General features: G+C 41.4%; 1 protein-coding gene across 2 annotated transcripts in view; it reads right to left on the bottom strand.

The window, feature by feature from the left end:
• Positions 1–5792: 5792 nt before the first annotated feature.
• The window catches only part of HLF (HLF transcription factor, PAR bZIP family member), a 37913-nt gene continuing 26409 nt past the window's right edge, over positions 5793–17296 (bottom strand). Inside the window, exons 3-4 of one of the 2 annotated variants that reach the window (XM_075518786.1) lie at positions 13361–13581; positions 5793–10196 (exon numbers count right to left, since the gene is read on the bottom strand). In XM_075518786.1, the coding sequence (XP_075374901.1) occupies positions 9978–10196; positions 13361–13581 (440 nt within the window). In that variant the 3' untranslated portion in view covers positions 5793–9977. The remainder of the gene's footprint in view (positions 10197–13360; positions 13582–17296) is intronic. The other variant, XM_075518787.1, reaches the window with a different exon arrangement.

Here is a 17296-nt window from a genome sequence, read left to right as displayed (position 1 = left end):
TTTTTTTTAAGCAGCTGGATAAATGTAATAGAGGGTCTAAAGAGTCTAAAAGCTTCTTAAATGTTGACAGGTTTCTTGAAAACTGGGGCTTGATTAAAAATAAAAAAGAAAAAGAGAGCTGGCAACCTTGGATGCCCCAGTCCTGGAAGAGCTGCCGCATGCACCCAGCGGCAGACCAGGGCCCCCGCAGCACAGGGCTGTGCCCGGCAAAGCCTGGGGATGGGCTGGTTTACGGAGGGCAGAGCTGGGCAGTCACCGCCCTGTGTGTGGGTCCCAGCATTCAGGACTTCTCCTGGAAGCACCAGAAGTGATGCGAAGCCTCAGCTGCGTTGGAGCCTGGGTCTCCAAAGCCGGCCTGGTGTCCCTGCCAGCAAGCAGCGCTTGCAATGCTGTAAATGACACCCTGGTGTTGCTGCCACTAAACCAAACCATGTACATTGCACCTTGTAAAGATGTGTTTGTTTTGTGTCTCTTGGGCTTGGGGAGGAGGATGAGTAGGAGGCTCTGGCCTTGGGCATTGTGCCCAGGCTGGTGTGGCTTTTGCCGGGCAGCACCAGAGTGGCTCAGTACTGGAAGAGGAGCTCCACCAAACTGAGCTTAAACTGAGTGGTTGAAAGCAGCCATCCATCCCCAGCTCAGTCTGGAACCGGGGATAAAATCTGGCTGTGGCAGGAGCCAGCCTCTCCTCGCTTTGCTTCTCATTAGGCAGAGCAGGACCCGTTACCCCGTGCCGAGATTTACAGCCCCGCAGTGCCCTGCCTGAGCAGTTTCACGTGGGCTGTTTCTGGAGGTAACTTTATAAATATGGTACCGCCTTTTATGGCTTTATCCTGCCTGGCATGGGTGGGAAGGGGGATTTTTCAGTCCCTGAGGTGTGGGGTGTCTGGGTGGAGGGAGCGGAGGGGCCATGGTCCCGGGGTTCTCTGCCAGTGTCTCCTCACGGGTGCCCGGCCGGGCCCCGCAGGCCTCCAGAGGGCACCAGGCACCGGCGGATTAAAAACTCAATTAAAAGCTGCCTTGATTGAGCCGGTTCTGGGTTCTGGTCAGCACGGGCGGCTGCGCCTCGCTGGGCACCAGCGTCCCCCTGCGCTGGGGCGCTTCGGGCCGGAACCTGCGGTGTTTGGGGACCGCGTGGCTGTGTGAGGGTTTGCAGCCCTGCAGTGAGTTTTGAGGGGGCTGAGCCCCGTTTTGGGCACTGCTGAGCAAAGGGGTGATGGTGGCCCCTCGGGTGGGTGCACGGAGCCAGTCAGTATCGGTCACTGGTGGGAGTTACTGTCGACTTTGTTTTAATGGTTTGAGGAGAGGGGTTGTGCCCGTTTAATGTTCTTTAACATTGGCAGCAAAGTAACGCAACCTGCCCCGAGCCTCTGCAGAACGGGGAACGTGGGATGGGGACGTGGGATGGCTTCAGCCCAGGCGTGCACCTTGGTGGGGCCAGTGTGGCCAGGTGCCCTGGCCTGGCTGGAGCTCCTTGCACAAAGGCTAAAATCTTGGGGGGGGGATAAGGTAAAACTGCGACGCTGCAGTGGAAAAGAGCCCATCCACCTGCAGCCAGCGTTGTGTTGCACGAGCAGAGCTGCACACTGAGGCAGAGAGCCACCCCCGCCCTTGGTCCTTCTCCTCGTGGTGATGCTCAGGGTCAGAGCCCCGCGCTGGGCACGGGGGTGGGGTGGGGTGGGGGGCTCTCTCGTGAGCATTGGGGTGGGGGGTTGGTCTCCCTCTCTCTCCCCTCATCTCAGCTGGGCTGCTGGCGGGTGAGCCCCAGATGGGTTTCGCACCCCTCGATACCCTCGGCTCGCTTTGGGACGCGGAGGGCCTGCGCGGTGCCATTGACCTCCAGCAAGGGTGCGAGGGGCGAGTCCCGCTGAGGGCGAAGCCTGGGCAGCAGCGCCTTGACACGGACCCACAGGGGCGGTGGCAGACGCCCCAGCCCGCGGAGGGGACGGGCTGGGGACACACACACAGAGCACACAGACAGACAGACACACACACGTCCTGCAGCAGGTTTGCTTTAAAAACACACACATATATTATATACATGTACATTGTGTATATAATATATATGTACGTGTATGTTTATACATAAACTATGTTTGCAGCTATGTATAACATACATTAAATGTTACACAGATCTGTCTAAATATGTATCTCTATACATAGTTTTACATATACACACATTGAAAAATTTTACCTATCACCATAATCTACATTATATACCTATAATAGATTATTTTATATACTTATGTCTCATATTAGAATACTACTAAATATGCTCTATTAATAATTCTTAAATTTTAGATGTAGATGTGTATGCTAATGAATATCCAATTGCATGTGAAAATCTTCTGTCATAGATATTAATGTATATAAAAATACAAACATCTCCAGAAGCGTGTATTATCCATTATATAGATTATAGAAAACATAGTAATAATAAAAAGCTGCTAAATATACGCCTCATCTAAGAACACATAAGCCAGTACGCGTGCACTGTGCGGTGACAGGGATCTTACCTTACAGTGGGACTTGGCACCCGACAACGTTTGCTTCCTGTGGGCTCGCTGTGGGTGGGGTAGCGCTGATGAAGGTGCATGCCTCGAGGATAATTTTTAAAATTATTTTCCTGTAAGCATGCCTTTATATACCACTAAAATCTATTTTCTATATAGAAATATAAAATGAATTTATTAAAAACATGCTGCTAAATATGCTTTCTGAAAACATAATTATTACATTTATAGCTACTTATCGATATAGCTACATCTGCACATACACAGCGAGATGCTCTGTGTGCGCGTGTATTACAACTATACTTTGTGCATAAACTTAATGTATATTTAACACAGAACTTTACAGCAATAAAACATGTAATTATAGATACATAAATATAAACCCAGATTATTAAATTCTGCTAAATATGCTGAATGAAATATAACTGAATTTGTATCTGTATGTAGATATATAAATACACAGAGATATAGCTACACAGACACACAAGCACACACATACGAAAGCGAGAGTGCATGCGCATGTGTGTGTATTACGACAAATCTATTTGTGCATAATATATAGCATATGTCATAAAACCAGACCTTCATAGCAATAAAATCTGTTTATATAGATTACAAAGCTATATTAGTAAATAGTGATAAACATACTATATGAAATATAATTATTGCATTTGTATCTATAGAGAGATATACAGAGAGTGAGAGCGACCGAGCGATACAGGCGTGCACGCCTAGACACACACGGCGTGTCGGGGGAAGGCGAGCAAGTGTGTGCACGCACCTCTGTGGGTATCGTAGCAAATACATTTTGTGCGTAATATATATAATATAGATATCTTAAAACCAGACCTTTTTATCAATAAAATGTGTGTGTGTGAAAAGATATAAAGCCATATTACTTAAGTAAATGCTGTTAAATATGCTACATGAAAATATAATGATTACATTTATATCTATATCTTGTTATGTGGGTATACAGATATATAGATACCTGTGCATGTGCATACACACACAAAGCGGGGGGGGGGGGAGAGAGAGAATTAGAATGAATATACTTTGTGTCTCATATAACATATATTAAAAAACAATCCTTTATATTAATAAAGGATTATTATAATACATATTATTATATATTATATTATAATAATATATTTATACATAAATAGAAAAGTGTAAAACTGGCTATTAAAAATAAAATCTGCTAAATATGCGCTATGAAAACATAATTTTAAAACTTTAATCTAATACACTTTTTTAATATATGTGTGTAAAAATATATACATTTTTTAAATATCTCTCTGATGATTGCGCATGCACCTACACACGTACATGCACATGCACATGCACAAGATGGCGGGGGAGAGAGAGTGTGTTTCTGTGTTACTAAAACATATATTTTGTGCGTAATATATACTACATATTTAAACCCAGACCTTTATATTTCAGTGATGACTATATTTATATGCATCTTTCTACAAAAATAAAAACACTACTGTAAATTCTATTACATATGCTATATGAAAATATCATTATTAAATTTCTATATGGATAAATACTGAGAGAGTGAGGAGTGCTGGCGCATGCGTCTGTGTGTGTGTGCATGCGTGTTATATTATAACTAATATACTTTGAGCACAATACGTACTGTATATTAAAACCAGACCTTTATAGCAATAAAATATATAATTACAGATACATAAATATAAACCTAGATTATTAAATTCTGCTAAATATGCTGTATGAAAATAGAATTGAATTTATAGCTGTATATACATACACAGATATAGCTAAACAGGTCTGAATGTGAGTGCACATGCATACGCATGTGTATCATGACAAATCTTGTGCATAATACATAGCATTTATTGTGAAAGACCTTTATAACAATAAAATCTGTTTTTATGTATTAAAAAGCTATATTAAGCAGTAAATTCTGATAAATATACTATGTGAACCATAATTATTAAATTTATATCTATATAGACAGATACAGAGAGAGAGAGCAAGCGTAAAAGCAATACACAGAGAGTGGGGAGGAAGGCAAGCGTGTGTGTGTGTGTATTATAGCAAATACATTTTGTGCCTAATTATAACATAGATAGTAAAAACAGACCTTTCTAGCAATAAAATGTTGTATGCACGTGTGTGAGAAAAGTTATAAAGCCATATAAATCACGTAAATGCTGCTAAATATGAGATCTGAAAGTATAGTTATTCAATTTATTGCTGTATATAGCTATATAGATATGTGGCTAGCTAGAGAGCGAGGAGTGTGCACGTATGTGTGTGTATTGTAACAAATATACTTTCTGCATAATACATAACATACATATATTGAAAACAGCCCTATATCAATTAAATATATTTTTATATATAAAACTATTATTTTATTAAAATAAATTCTGCTAAATATGCTGTATGAAAATATAATTACTAAATTTCTAGATAGAGGGAAAAAGAACACGTCTATGAGAGTGTGTGTGCAGGTACGCACACATGCATATGTGTGTATTATAACAAATATACTTTCTTCATAATATGTAACATATATATTAAAAACAGACCTTTATAGCAAGGAACTCTGTATACATATACAGATACATGCATACACATATTTTAATGACTAACTTATATAAATAAAGTGTTAGCAGTTAGTTACACTTTCACTCACTGTATGTACTGCATAAACTATATATCTAAAAGCATGTAGTATCTGCTATGTCTTCATTCAAAATATTAAGTCTAATGGCAATTAAAAGTAATGAGTTATTTTGTAAACTAGAATAAAAATACTCCTTAATATACAGAATTTTAATGGATGTATTACTGTGTATTAATAAATGATCACACCTCATTATAAAGTGTATATAAAACATATATATATATATGTATGTAAATGTGTAATATAGTGTACACTATAATTTTAATACTTATGTTATTATATGTAAGATACTTTATTAAAATATAAAATAGTTCTAAATATACTACACTTAGAAATACATTATCTCATTTAAATGCACATTTGGTATATATATACCCAAGTTAACTCTCGCAGCCGGGCTGCCATCGTCGCTCTGGGGCCTGGCAGCAGCTGGGGCAGGTTGGGGGGGACATTTCCACCCCCAATTACCTGGGGTCCATCCCCCCGGTGGGACACAGCCCGCGCTGGAGGCTATGGGCACTCACAGACCAGCGTATGGGGGAGAAAAAGAAAAATATACCCTCCCAAAAGCCTTCTGCCCAACCCCTGATACACCAAAGCAAGCACACAGGTGAGAGAAGAAAAATTTAAAAGTTTATTAAACATTAAGAATAACAGACAAAAAAAAAAGATTTGGGCTGAACAGCATACAGGATGCAATCCATTTCATGTCATACCGTTAATTTGATCTTATTTGTTAAACTTGTATTTAAACAGATGCTGTCTTGTGGTGTTGCCAGAAATACGATGGTTGATCACTTGTAAGTTTTAATATATTGTTTTTTCTTCACATAAAAAAAGTCAACAAAATAAAAATAAACTGCACATCTCTATTGTAAATTACATGCAAAAATAGTTTTAAGCAATAATTGGGGTTATTACAAACCCACAGAGGCAAGATATTCAAATGTAAGGGGCCCTTCGGCACTACTGAACTCATCCCACTTGCCCTTGCAGTTACAGAGCGTGTTTGTGCTGGTCTGTGTAGGCACAACTAAGTCAAGCACGAAGCCTCGCTCAGGTGCCTTCCTTTCATTTTGAATTTCTTGCTTTTGTGGATCCAAGTCAGAATTTTATTTCCATGGTGCTAGGTTTAGTGACTTTAGCACCATTCAAAAAAGAAAAAAAAAAATCCCTCCCCCCTCCCCCCCCCAACGGGCTTTCCCACGGAGAGCCCCAAAGTCCTCGTATTCACAAATAATTCTCAAATTCAATTTATTTTTAGAGGGCATTCTTTTTCAAAAAGAAATAATTAACTTCTAAGTTTCAGCAAAAACAAACAAACAAAAAACAAACAAAAAAAAGACAAGCATTTTACCAATGCTTATGGTTTAATAGAGGTCAGTGAATTATTTAGACACGCTATTAATTATTCTGCAAATATATATATGTCTATTTTTATAAAATTACAATTTCATATACCTACAAGCTCCTTCATGAGCAACAAAGCCATCAGAGGTGTGATGAGCCCAGCTAAGCTGTCCTTGGGAACTGAAAATGAGCTAAACTTTCATTTATTTATTTGTTATTGTTCTGTTGGGGAGACACCCTGGTTAGAGAACCTGGGTTTGTTCCAAGTTTTAGCCCACATATTTTGCCTTCTCCCCCCTTCCCCCCCCCTTTTTTTTTAAGGGTGAGGTTTTCAGAAGAGCCAGGGTACCTAACTCCCATGGTAAGTGGTGAGTGCCTAAATCCCACAGGCTCCTCTGAAAGTCCTCTCCCCCAACAAAGAGAAGGCGCCAGCCTGTGCTGAGCTGGGTGCCCTGCCTGACGCTCAGCAGCCCTTCCCGCTCACTCCAGCACGCTTCCAGCCCCCCGAGCTGCACGCTTGCCCGACGGCCCTCCCGCACGGCAGGATGGGGCGAGGAGGCATCTGAGCAGCTTTGGGGCTGCTGGACGAGGTAGCTGCTGGGAACCTCTGTGCTCCTCCGTGGCCCTGACAATAAATCTGTGATATCGAGCCTACAAAAACTACCATCTCCCACCCCTTCCCTGCCCAAAAGAAACAAAAGAATTTTCTGTAATTTTTTTTCCAAGCTGCCTTTTACATTTTTGAAGAAAGTTTTGTGGTCACAATGCAACCCACCGATAGCCCTAGCTAGGTGCGTACCAGCTGCTCTCATACGCGCTGTTCCTGCTGTTCAAGCATCACCCCAAGAATAATCATCGCGAGGGCAATTAGTTGTTGCAATTTGCTATGTTGCTGCTAAAAGTGTATCCACAGCAGCGGCTGGCTGAGCCCTGCCACGGTCATGCTTCTTCCAAAGGAAAAAAAATAAGTTTATTTCATAGTGGCTATAGCAGATACACAGACTTGTGCCAAACACTGTCAGTCTCATTTCTCTACCCATGCATCCAGTGCTTATACTGAGCTTTAGAAAATAGCTTACTACATTTTGAACTTGCTGCAGCACATGGAAATTCAATTTGCTGAAAAAATGGTCCACAGGCAAGTACTGCATGTTAAGGGACGCTGACAAGTTGGGTATGTTTGAGGAAAAATACTGGAAAAAGGCCATTGATGCGAGGATATTTTTAATGCTGCACAAAATGTTGAGTCCTTTTGTAACAATCTCCTGAAGCAGGAATAATGATTTAATGGAATGAACATCCTTTTTATTTGAAAATAATGTCAAAACACTTAGAAAACTGTGAGCAAGACTTGTAGCACCATATTTTCCTCACATGTTAATAACTGTATGCAGTACGTACAACTGTATACATGAACAGAGCTATTTATAAAAAAATTTCAGCTGGAAACAGATTCTAGCAGCAGCAGCAGATCAGAAATGACTATGAGTTTTTTTGTGTTATATATTATTTTTCTGCCTTTACAAAATATTGTGTAGTCCAATCAATAGTTGACTAAAATCCATGTTGTGCTTTGTCCCTATTAAACAGTTTCTTTATGTGTTTCTGATGGAAAATAATAAAGTCTCTCTTTTTCAGTAATATGGAACATCCTGGAAAGCCGTATTACTTCCATAAAAATTTAATTTAAAGCACAGAACATGCCGGTGTGCCAGTGGTAGGCTTAAAATATTAAAGATTAAAAAAAAAAAGACAACCAACAAACCCCTAAGCATTGCCTTTCTGTACAATAATGGAGAATATATATCTTTGCTATATATTTTAAACATGGAATAGCTTTTTCTTTTTGCTATATATATGTCTTTCAAAATACATTGTCAGTATTTGTACTTGAAAAATACTGTACAAAACGAACATACTATAATTATTCTGTATAAACTTTATACATTTTATAATATCTATTCTTTTGGTCTATAGTAAACACTTTGATTGATTGGATTAACCACAGTATATGACAACACCATCCCCTTCTGAAATACACCAGTGTCTCTTACATTCATTTTTCAGAAGTCCACTTTATATTAGAACATACGTGTTCAAAAGCAAATAGAGAGTTTAAAACAATAAAACAAGTTTAAAACAAGTTCAGAACCATCAGTTCATGTCACACTCAAAACAACAATCACTAGGGAAAATGGGCTTTGCAAACCAGTGACTTCTTCTAACTGAATAAAAGTGATTTTTAAAACAGCAAGATATAATCCACAGAAAATATATTACAGAACATGGGAAAAAACAACTGAAGTTATGTATTTATTTAATTTTTAGTCACAAAATGGAACTTGAAGAAATGCATAACTAACCGAAAACAGAAAAGCCCCTCTGATTTCGACATCGGATCTGATTTGAGACTATTAATTTTGTTCTTGTTTCAACAAATTATCCTGCTTCTTATACATGCGCTCCCTACAGCAGGGATACAATTAGCATGCTCACGTTAATGTGTCTTTTACTTTTCAACTTTTTCTTAAAGACATCAAAACTCCTCTTGGGTAGGGAAACCATCCTACGTCCACTAGGAACATCCGGGCAGCATGCGCACTAGTGTACAATAGGATTATTGCTTCAGGTACAGACAGTGCAAAATACACGCTCTGTGGTCTATCAACAGTACTCCTACCTACCTGGGGTCTGTGGAAATAAAAGGAACCTTAATAGCTATAGAGAAGCCATTATGGGATCTATAATGAGTATAGCTAACTCAGTCTAACAGCACTTTAAATCTGAAGACAATTATCACCAAAACTGAAAATACAACAAAAGCAATCTATAAATTAATATTTCTGCAGTGTAGTACTAAATTATTATTTGTGCACTTTATTAGCATGTTAACTTTTCTGATTAGACATACTTAAACAATAGCTTGTTACTCTCGAAAAAACTGAGATCTACTTTTTTTTCTTTTTTCTTTTTTTTTTTCTTTTTTTTTATAATTTATACTGGGATCTTTCCAAATAAATCAGGAGGATGGAACTGGTTACAATAACATAAAAACCCTACTCTGAAGCAGCACTGGAAAAATATAATAAAAAGCTTACTATGGCGGTTCTCGAGAGTCCAGGTAAAAATGTGGCACCCTTTGAAGAGGGCTTCATAAAAATGGGAAGTGCTGAGATGCGTGCGCACACACACACACACACACACACACAAGCGCACACACATATACAGACGTGTGAACACACATGTGCACACATACGCAGGTACACGCATACGCAAACAGAAAAAATAATGTAAGTCAGTTTTGTTTCTGCTTCTGGTAAAGTGCTGAAGACAGAAAGGTTGGTTTGGGTGTGGTGCTATCAAACAGGAAACACATTGTCCATCTATTCAAATGCCAACCTGCAACAAAAAAAAAAAAAAGAAAAAAGAAAAAACCCCCACTCCCCCCCTTGAATTTACAGGGGGCCGTGTCGAGCTTCGTACTTTGCAAGGACGTTCTTGCATTTGCCCAGCTCTTTCCGTAAGTCGGCCACCTCTTGGCGGAGAGCCGAGTTCTCCTTCTCCAGAAACGAGGCGCGGATGGCAATCTGGTTCTCCTTCAGCCGGCGGGCATCCCTCGATCGCTTAGCAGCCATGTTGTTCTTTCTACGCCTTGCCCAGTATTTGTCATCCTGCTCATTAAACACAGAAAGAAACCAACAAGATATTAGATTTCAGTAAACTGAGCGGCCACCAGGATGTGCTCTTAGCCACAGCCTGCGGACTGGGGATGACTTAACTCCGCACATTTTGCTTGCCTGGCCCAGCGAGCCCTGACAGTGCCAGGCACTGCTGGGACAAAAGTTACAGATTTACATGGCATAATCCATCCAGAGAGCACAGACGCCTGCCCATGTTTCTGTCAAAATGTTTACGCTAACTCCCTCATCCTCTTGACTGTGAATTCCTCCAAGGAAAAATGAAGCAGTATTCCAGTGGTACAATTCATCTCACATCTACGCTGACCTAGTTAGCACATCCACCTTCGCATGTGATGACTCACTCTCTACCAGTTGCTGGAGCAGTACTAATTACCTTGTGTATGTCCCTGCTCATCTTTGCCAGCCAACACCCGGTTCACTCTGTTGGTATCATCCATTTCATCTACGGTTCAGATCTTTTTCTCTGTTCAAAGCTCTTTTTCTACAGAGCCCCAAAGCTTTCCTGTTTGCACTCTAGAACAGCAAGTCACTGAAGAGGATTCCTTGGCACAAGGATGGCTGCTTTGGTACCATCCTCAAAGAGATTAGTACAACAGGCTTTGACTGTGGGAAAAAAAACATTTGCCAGAAATAGGTCCACTAACTTCTGAAGTTTTGTAAGCTAACACATTCCCAAAGTGTTATCCCTAAAAACTCGCCTCTAGGAGATCACCTTATTGCATTGGTGCATCAATGGCGCTAAAATCACTACTTAATTTCACCTGATTTTTCTACTCTTCAAATGGAGTGGCCTTCAGTGAAATGGCAGCTTCAATGTTGCTTTGAAACTGAATTAGAGTTCTAGAAATTTGGAACAACTCAGTAAATACAAAGTAGGCAGAATCTCTCACGAAAAGTGAAATTCAGTCCCCTGCAGAATAAGAGTGATGCAGCCATTCAACCCTCAAATTGCCTGTTCAAGTCATACAGCTCAAACTTCCCCTCCCACAGTCATGCCTCCATTTTCTCATGCTTACATTTGCTTGTGTGGCTTTCTTGTTTCACCAAGCATGGTAGCACAGTTCCATATCCACTACAAGGACCAGGAGCCATCTGCTCCTACGTTGCACTGAATAGACAAATACCCCACCTAGAAAAACGCCCCACCACTCCTCTGTCTTTCAGCACGAAGCACGCCAGGCCTAACACTGCTGCTCTGCATCTTCTCCTGCTGCCTGCATAAAGGCAAAGCAAGAGCAAAACAACTGCTAGAAGTACTCTACAACTGCTTTATATTAGTTTTAGCTTAACGAGGTGTGCAGCAATCATGATTTGGAGCCAGCGTATCTCTAAATAGCTCTTCACCTGTACTTAGATGGGACCCCCAAAAATCCTCTTAAAAACAAGCCTGGAGCAAAAAGCTATGACCCAAATCTTGTTTATAATTTCCCATCTCATTCCACTCTATAAAAATCAGCTTTAAGCAATTTATTAGTGTGCCACCTAGGCTTCATCCATCTTTATTTTAACAAATTGCTATGGCAAATCCCTTAATCCAGGCCTGAAAGAGGTAAGGCTGGCATTTCAAAATCACATGCAACCCAGAGACGATTGACTGGTCTAATCTGCTTACCCTCCCCCAGAACTCAACAGCCATTCCACATGCCAGGGCAGAAGCAGCACTTGGGTCAAGCACTCTGAAATGAGTCAAGGGCAACGGATGTGATTATCTCAGGGAAATAAAGAGACCCTGAACTTCCAGTTCAGTCTTAGGTTGAAAACCTATGTGCCCCACTGCTGCATGCAAGACACTGATATTTTCCACCTCTGGCATGAAGTAGTGCAACAGCGTCTTTGGCAAAAATTTGCTTTGACAAATAAGGATACCTAGGAGATAACAGAAAATGACAAATGGCACTAAGGGGCAAACTCCAGTCTCCTTACACCCGCATAGCCATTTCTGTATCGAACACCTCTCTTTAGGCAGACCTCTTGGCACACTGCAATGCCAACACAGCATCACTGGTAGTAACACATTTGCCAAGGTAAGTAATGGCATGGTGCACATAAACCTTTCTAAACGAAAGCAGAGGATGCTGCACACAAAGTGACAGCAACGTACTGCCTGAACACTACTGGAACTGTGATTTCTGTGCTTTTAACTTGCACAACATTATCCTTAGGGATAAAAATAGCGAACAGCATCAGCTTCTCTCCTAGCTAATAGCTAATGCTATCAATCTGGTATAAACACATGGCATCACAGTCTCTTCGCACGCGCAGCCAGAGATTCCCACCAACTCCAACAGGCTTTCAGTCTGTGTCTTGGGGGGCAACAGCAACAGCAGAATGAAATTCTGCACTGACTACCTCTCATAAAAAAGGTCCTCTTAGAAATCACATACCGGGGATAGAATTTTGCAAATAATGACAATTTTCACAGTTGTTTGATAAACTGAATCAGTTGACCAATTTGTTCTGCTCTCTTCATGCTCTTTGCTCTTCATATCTCAGAGGCAGTGATAGGCATAGACAAGGGTGCTCTTTCTTTTTAAATATTGTATTATTATTATATTTTAAATATTGTATTAAAATACACTTCTCAGCAGAATAATTTTGTTCTGTTTTCCTACAATTAGTTTAGATTCTTTCACCTAGATTAGTAGTATTTACTATAGTGTTCCCATTCACTATTAAACCCAGAGCTAAAGCAACTTCCAAACAAGACACAATGTACTTAATTCTGTCATTATCAGGGACCTCCATGCACCCTGTAAGAGACCGGTTCTTCCTTGAAGAATTCACAGTCTATGCTGATGAGACAAACAGAGGATGGAGGAAAAGGAAACATGATCAGACTGTTTCATAAGTGGGAAATATGGGACAAAGCAAGCTTGTCCAAGGTCGCGCAGGAAGTTTCTGGCATACAAAGGAAATGAATATTGATCTCATGAATTTCAACTGTTGCATAACTAATAAGGGACATCCTCCCCTCAGTCTTATTCAGAACCATTAACAGTTTCATTCTACAACAAAGTCATGTTTAGTTTGGCAGATTTGCCTTACATGAGAAAACAGATTCATGCTCCAAACCTGTACCTCAGAGAGTAACTGTCATAGAGTCCATACGAACAACCTCATCACCAGTTCCAATTTACCTTCAGGTCATCTGGAATGAAGACTTTGCGAGCTTTCTTAATCATCGGCTGTGGTTTCAGCTCTTCTTCAGAGAATTTGCGCTTACGAGGGTCAAACATCTCCTGGCCAGGAATACTGGAAAGAGCAAGATCTGCAGGATCAGGTTCGTAGCCAACAGGAACTTGGATAGTCTCAGGATCAATGGGACTTGGTGTGTTTCGGTTTGCTGGCAAGATTTGACCTACAGAAATAAAGGATAAATTCAGCTATGTTAGAAGAAAATATGTAAATAATATCACCGAACATGAATTTTAGAAGATCTCTAAATACTTTACAAGCAATAGTTCTTTAAGCTTTCACTGTAAATTTTATATCTACTCTTGCTAAATATTAGATTGTCCATTTTGTAGGGTGCATATTCAGATCCAGACATGCTCTTGCCGTTATTTTCAGAATTGGTTCCTAATTCTGGTTGCTAATCTTGGATGCCCATGTAAGATTACTGAATCCAACACTGAGTTGCACTAGACTGCACGCAGAAGACATCGCTCCAACCTGTGCCAGTTCATTAAGATCACATCCTCAGGAACAAATCATACGTACTGTCATTTATCTCCGATTTATCCACCACACTGTAATCCTTCCCCGTTTTCTTGTACACAGATTTCTTCATATATACCTTTGAGGGTATGTTTAGTTTACAATCAAACAATGTACAGCACTTGCAATAGGACAATATCTCATGAAAATGTACTTTCAAGCTGTGCTGAAGCACTCCACTAAGGAGACTGCTATTTGCTCTGAAATCCTACCAGTGATATTCTAAAAGACAGTGAAGGAAACTAGCAACATGAAAGGCTACAATGACTACTTAAACATGCTCTGCAAAAATGAAAGAACACTTATTTATGCCACATTGCTCTTTTATGGTATATAAAATCTAATAAAAAGGAGCCTATCCCCAGACAAGAATGGTATCTACTCCATTCTTCTTTTTTAATCTTAGATATAGCCTTCAACATCCTACAGCACCATTTCAGGCACCATTCCCACTAAAAATCTAATTTAAAATCCCATCCAAAGGTTCCAAAAATAGGATCCTAAAGTCAGCTGCCTAAACATGGACTATCCCGGGGGCAAAATTTTCAGAAGTTTTCACATGCCTCAGAAGTACAAGCCTCACAGACTTCTGATTGAAGCAGATATTCTTTTATAATTTTGGCTATTAGCTAATTCACTTTGACATGAGAGATATGACAGCTTTCATAATAACTACACAAACATCCTGTGACTGCATAATATTTCCTTATTTGTGCCTGCATCTGCAATATTTAGGATGTAAAAATGAAAAACATTAAATGTCCAAACCAAGGCCAGTATTAACAATTTAGTTTTTATTTTAATCTAGAAGATCACAGCAACAATATTGGAACTGCATAGAAAATGCACGGGGGAATTGCATTGCGCAAACCAGGGCTTGCTAACAGAGACCTTGTCTTTTGCAACTCATATTTTAAAACAGCGCTGATAAAATCAGCTTCCAGGAAAGGCTAGTAAGGGCCTGGGAGAAGAGAAAAGGAGGATCAAAGTTATTAAAATCTATATACACCTACAGGAGAGCGAGTGAGAGGAAAGGATCCCGCTAGCCGCGTTGCACCAACAGCACAGTGCTTCCTCCTCTTCCTCCGCACCCAGCACACCGCTGCCAGCACCTCGGTGCTGAAAACTCGACGTTTCCCGCTGTGCGCCTCGTTGACAGAACCAGAAACCACCGCCTGCCCGACTGCCGGCCACAGGGGCGGCGGCCCCTCTCCGCGCTGCCCGCGCGGGGGCGCGCCCGGCCGCCGCCCGCCCGGCCAGCCCCGCGGCGTGGGACGGGGCCGGGGCGCGTTCCCCAGCCCACGCCCCGCGTGCTCCCGCCAGCGGAGCGAAAAGGAATTGCAGGGAAAGGCTACGGGCAAGGCTGCAGCCTGCTCGACTTTGCGTGGCGGGTTTTCACAAGCAGGCGCTTCAGCCCTCCCTGGAGAGAGCTGCGGTGAATGCACGCGTGTTTAAAGCATTCTGATGTCTGTAAAGATGGCGGTGGGGAAACCCTGGCTAGGAATTGCTGTAAAGCCAGCCCAAACGGCTCAATGCACCGAGGCGTTCTCGTAGCCTTGCTTTAAATGGATGGCTAATGTCATTACAGATATATGGGCTGGCAGAAACAGGCTTATTTAAAGGATTAAATGCAGGAAAGCTTCCTTTGATATGAGTACGCTTGTACCAGAGCGGCCAGGTATTTTTTTAATGCAGACAAATACATAGACATACACACATACAAATCTTGCAAATTCTGTAATACAGATAAAAATGGAGTATGACACTAGCTCTGAATACTTTTATAATATTTCTGGTGAGCATGCAGGGTGTTTCTAAAAGTCAAGTCAATTGTGAAATCTGCCCCAGCTTTCTAATTGCCCTAAACAAAAGAGCCTGTATTTCAATATTGCTGAAGTTGTAGATACACGGTATCAGTTCACATATTATCATTTATCTATAATGTGCCATATTACACAATTACATGAGCTTTGTAATCACTGGCCTCAAGAAATTTTACAATATCTCTCTGAAAAAGGAAAGGGCAAAAATGCTCCTTTTAAACATGGGAAATTGATGTATTGAATCTTACCAATGGAATAGCAAAATAAAGAAAAGAGCGATGCATCTCCAAGGTGATCTGGGAGAAGAACTACAGCAATCAAGATCCTGCCTTGTTCCCTATGTGTGCACATTTCACTTCCCCTGCTCTAATATGCTCTCGCTACTAAAGACCTGGTCCTTCAGCAAACGTAAGATGTCCCAGTGCCAATGCGAGGCTCGTTCAAGGTGAATGCTCGCTAATGCAAAGCCTGAACAAATCATGCACACAGCTAAACGTTATCACCTAGGAGCCTGAAGACTATAGCCCTGTAAGATATTCCTAGATGCACACTGCATGCACACCTCTGTCAGTCTACATGGGCTCACTCTCCATTCTGTCACGCTCCTGGTAAATGATCAGGAACTCCACTGAGAACAACAGAGTTAATAAGGGTGTCCAAAACCCCAGGCAGAAAACCCAGTATTTCCTTGTCCAGCATTTTACGCTAGGCAACTCCGGGCACTTGGTATCTTTTTATTTATTCTATCAAGTTTTGCCAATAATACAAGCCAGGAACCTGTCTTCGTTCGTTTACTGGCCAATGGCCATTACATCTATGTGGTGCTGGAACTCGTCGTAACCCAAGATGACAGCGTGGGCTGCGCTGGACCTGGTGCTGCTATTACCGCAGGAGTACAGTACGTGGCCTCACATTACATTGCTCTCCAAGCTCCTCTCCCTGTGTATGCATGGCACTTTAGCTGTGCATCCTCCTGCCAAATTTGTTCAGGGTGTTATTTTTATGCACTAAATTCCTCGCAATCGGAGGTAGGTCAAATAAGCACAGCAATCTGAACGTCACGTGCCCAGCAGCCGACTAATCCTCACATCAGCAAGCTTCACAGCTGTCACAACATCCAGAGAAAGAGCTGGTCAGAGGCTATGATGCACAAGGAATCAGCCAAGGAGGAAGCCTACAACACCAGCCGCCAAGGCCAGACAAAGGTAAAGCACCTCACTGCTTAGCATCGGGAGCCAGATGCCTTTGTTGCCAGTCTCTGTATTATTTAAACACTCTGTGCTCACAACAGCAGCCAAATTTTCACAACAGTGAAGCGGCTGGACTGTTTAATGCGCTTAGCTTTGTTCTCAATGGGGGCTGATGATTGCCAAGTGTTTTGGAAAGAACTTAGCCCCTCTATTTAAGTTGCTGAAATGAGAGCTCTTGAGCATTAAGCTCTTTTGGAAATCCAGCTGCAGAACTTCACAGTGGTGGTGGATGCAAGCTGGGAACAATGGTTAATGGAAACTTCCCCTCATACCACCCTAGTGA

Source organism: Mycteria americana, chromosome 16 (assembly GCF_035582795.1).
Source record: "Mycteria americana isolate JAX WOST 10 ecotype Jacksonville Zoo and Gardens chromosome 16, USCA_MyAme_1.0, whole genome shotgun sequence".
NCBI lineage: Eukaryota > Metazoa > Chordata > Aves > Ciconiiformes > Ciconiidae > Mycteria > Mycteria americana.
Note: the sequence above shows the minus strand (reverse complement) of the source record. Positions and strands in the feature narration are given on the sequence as shown.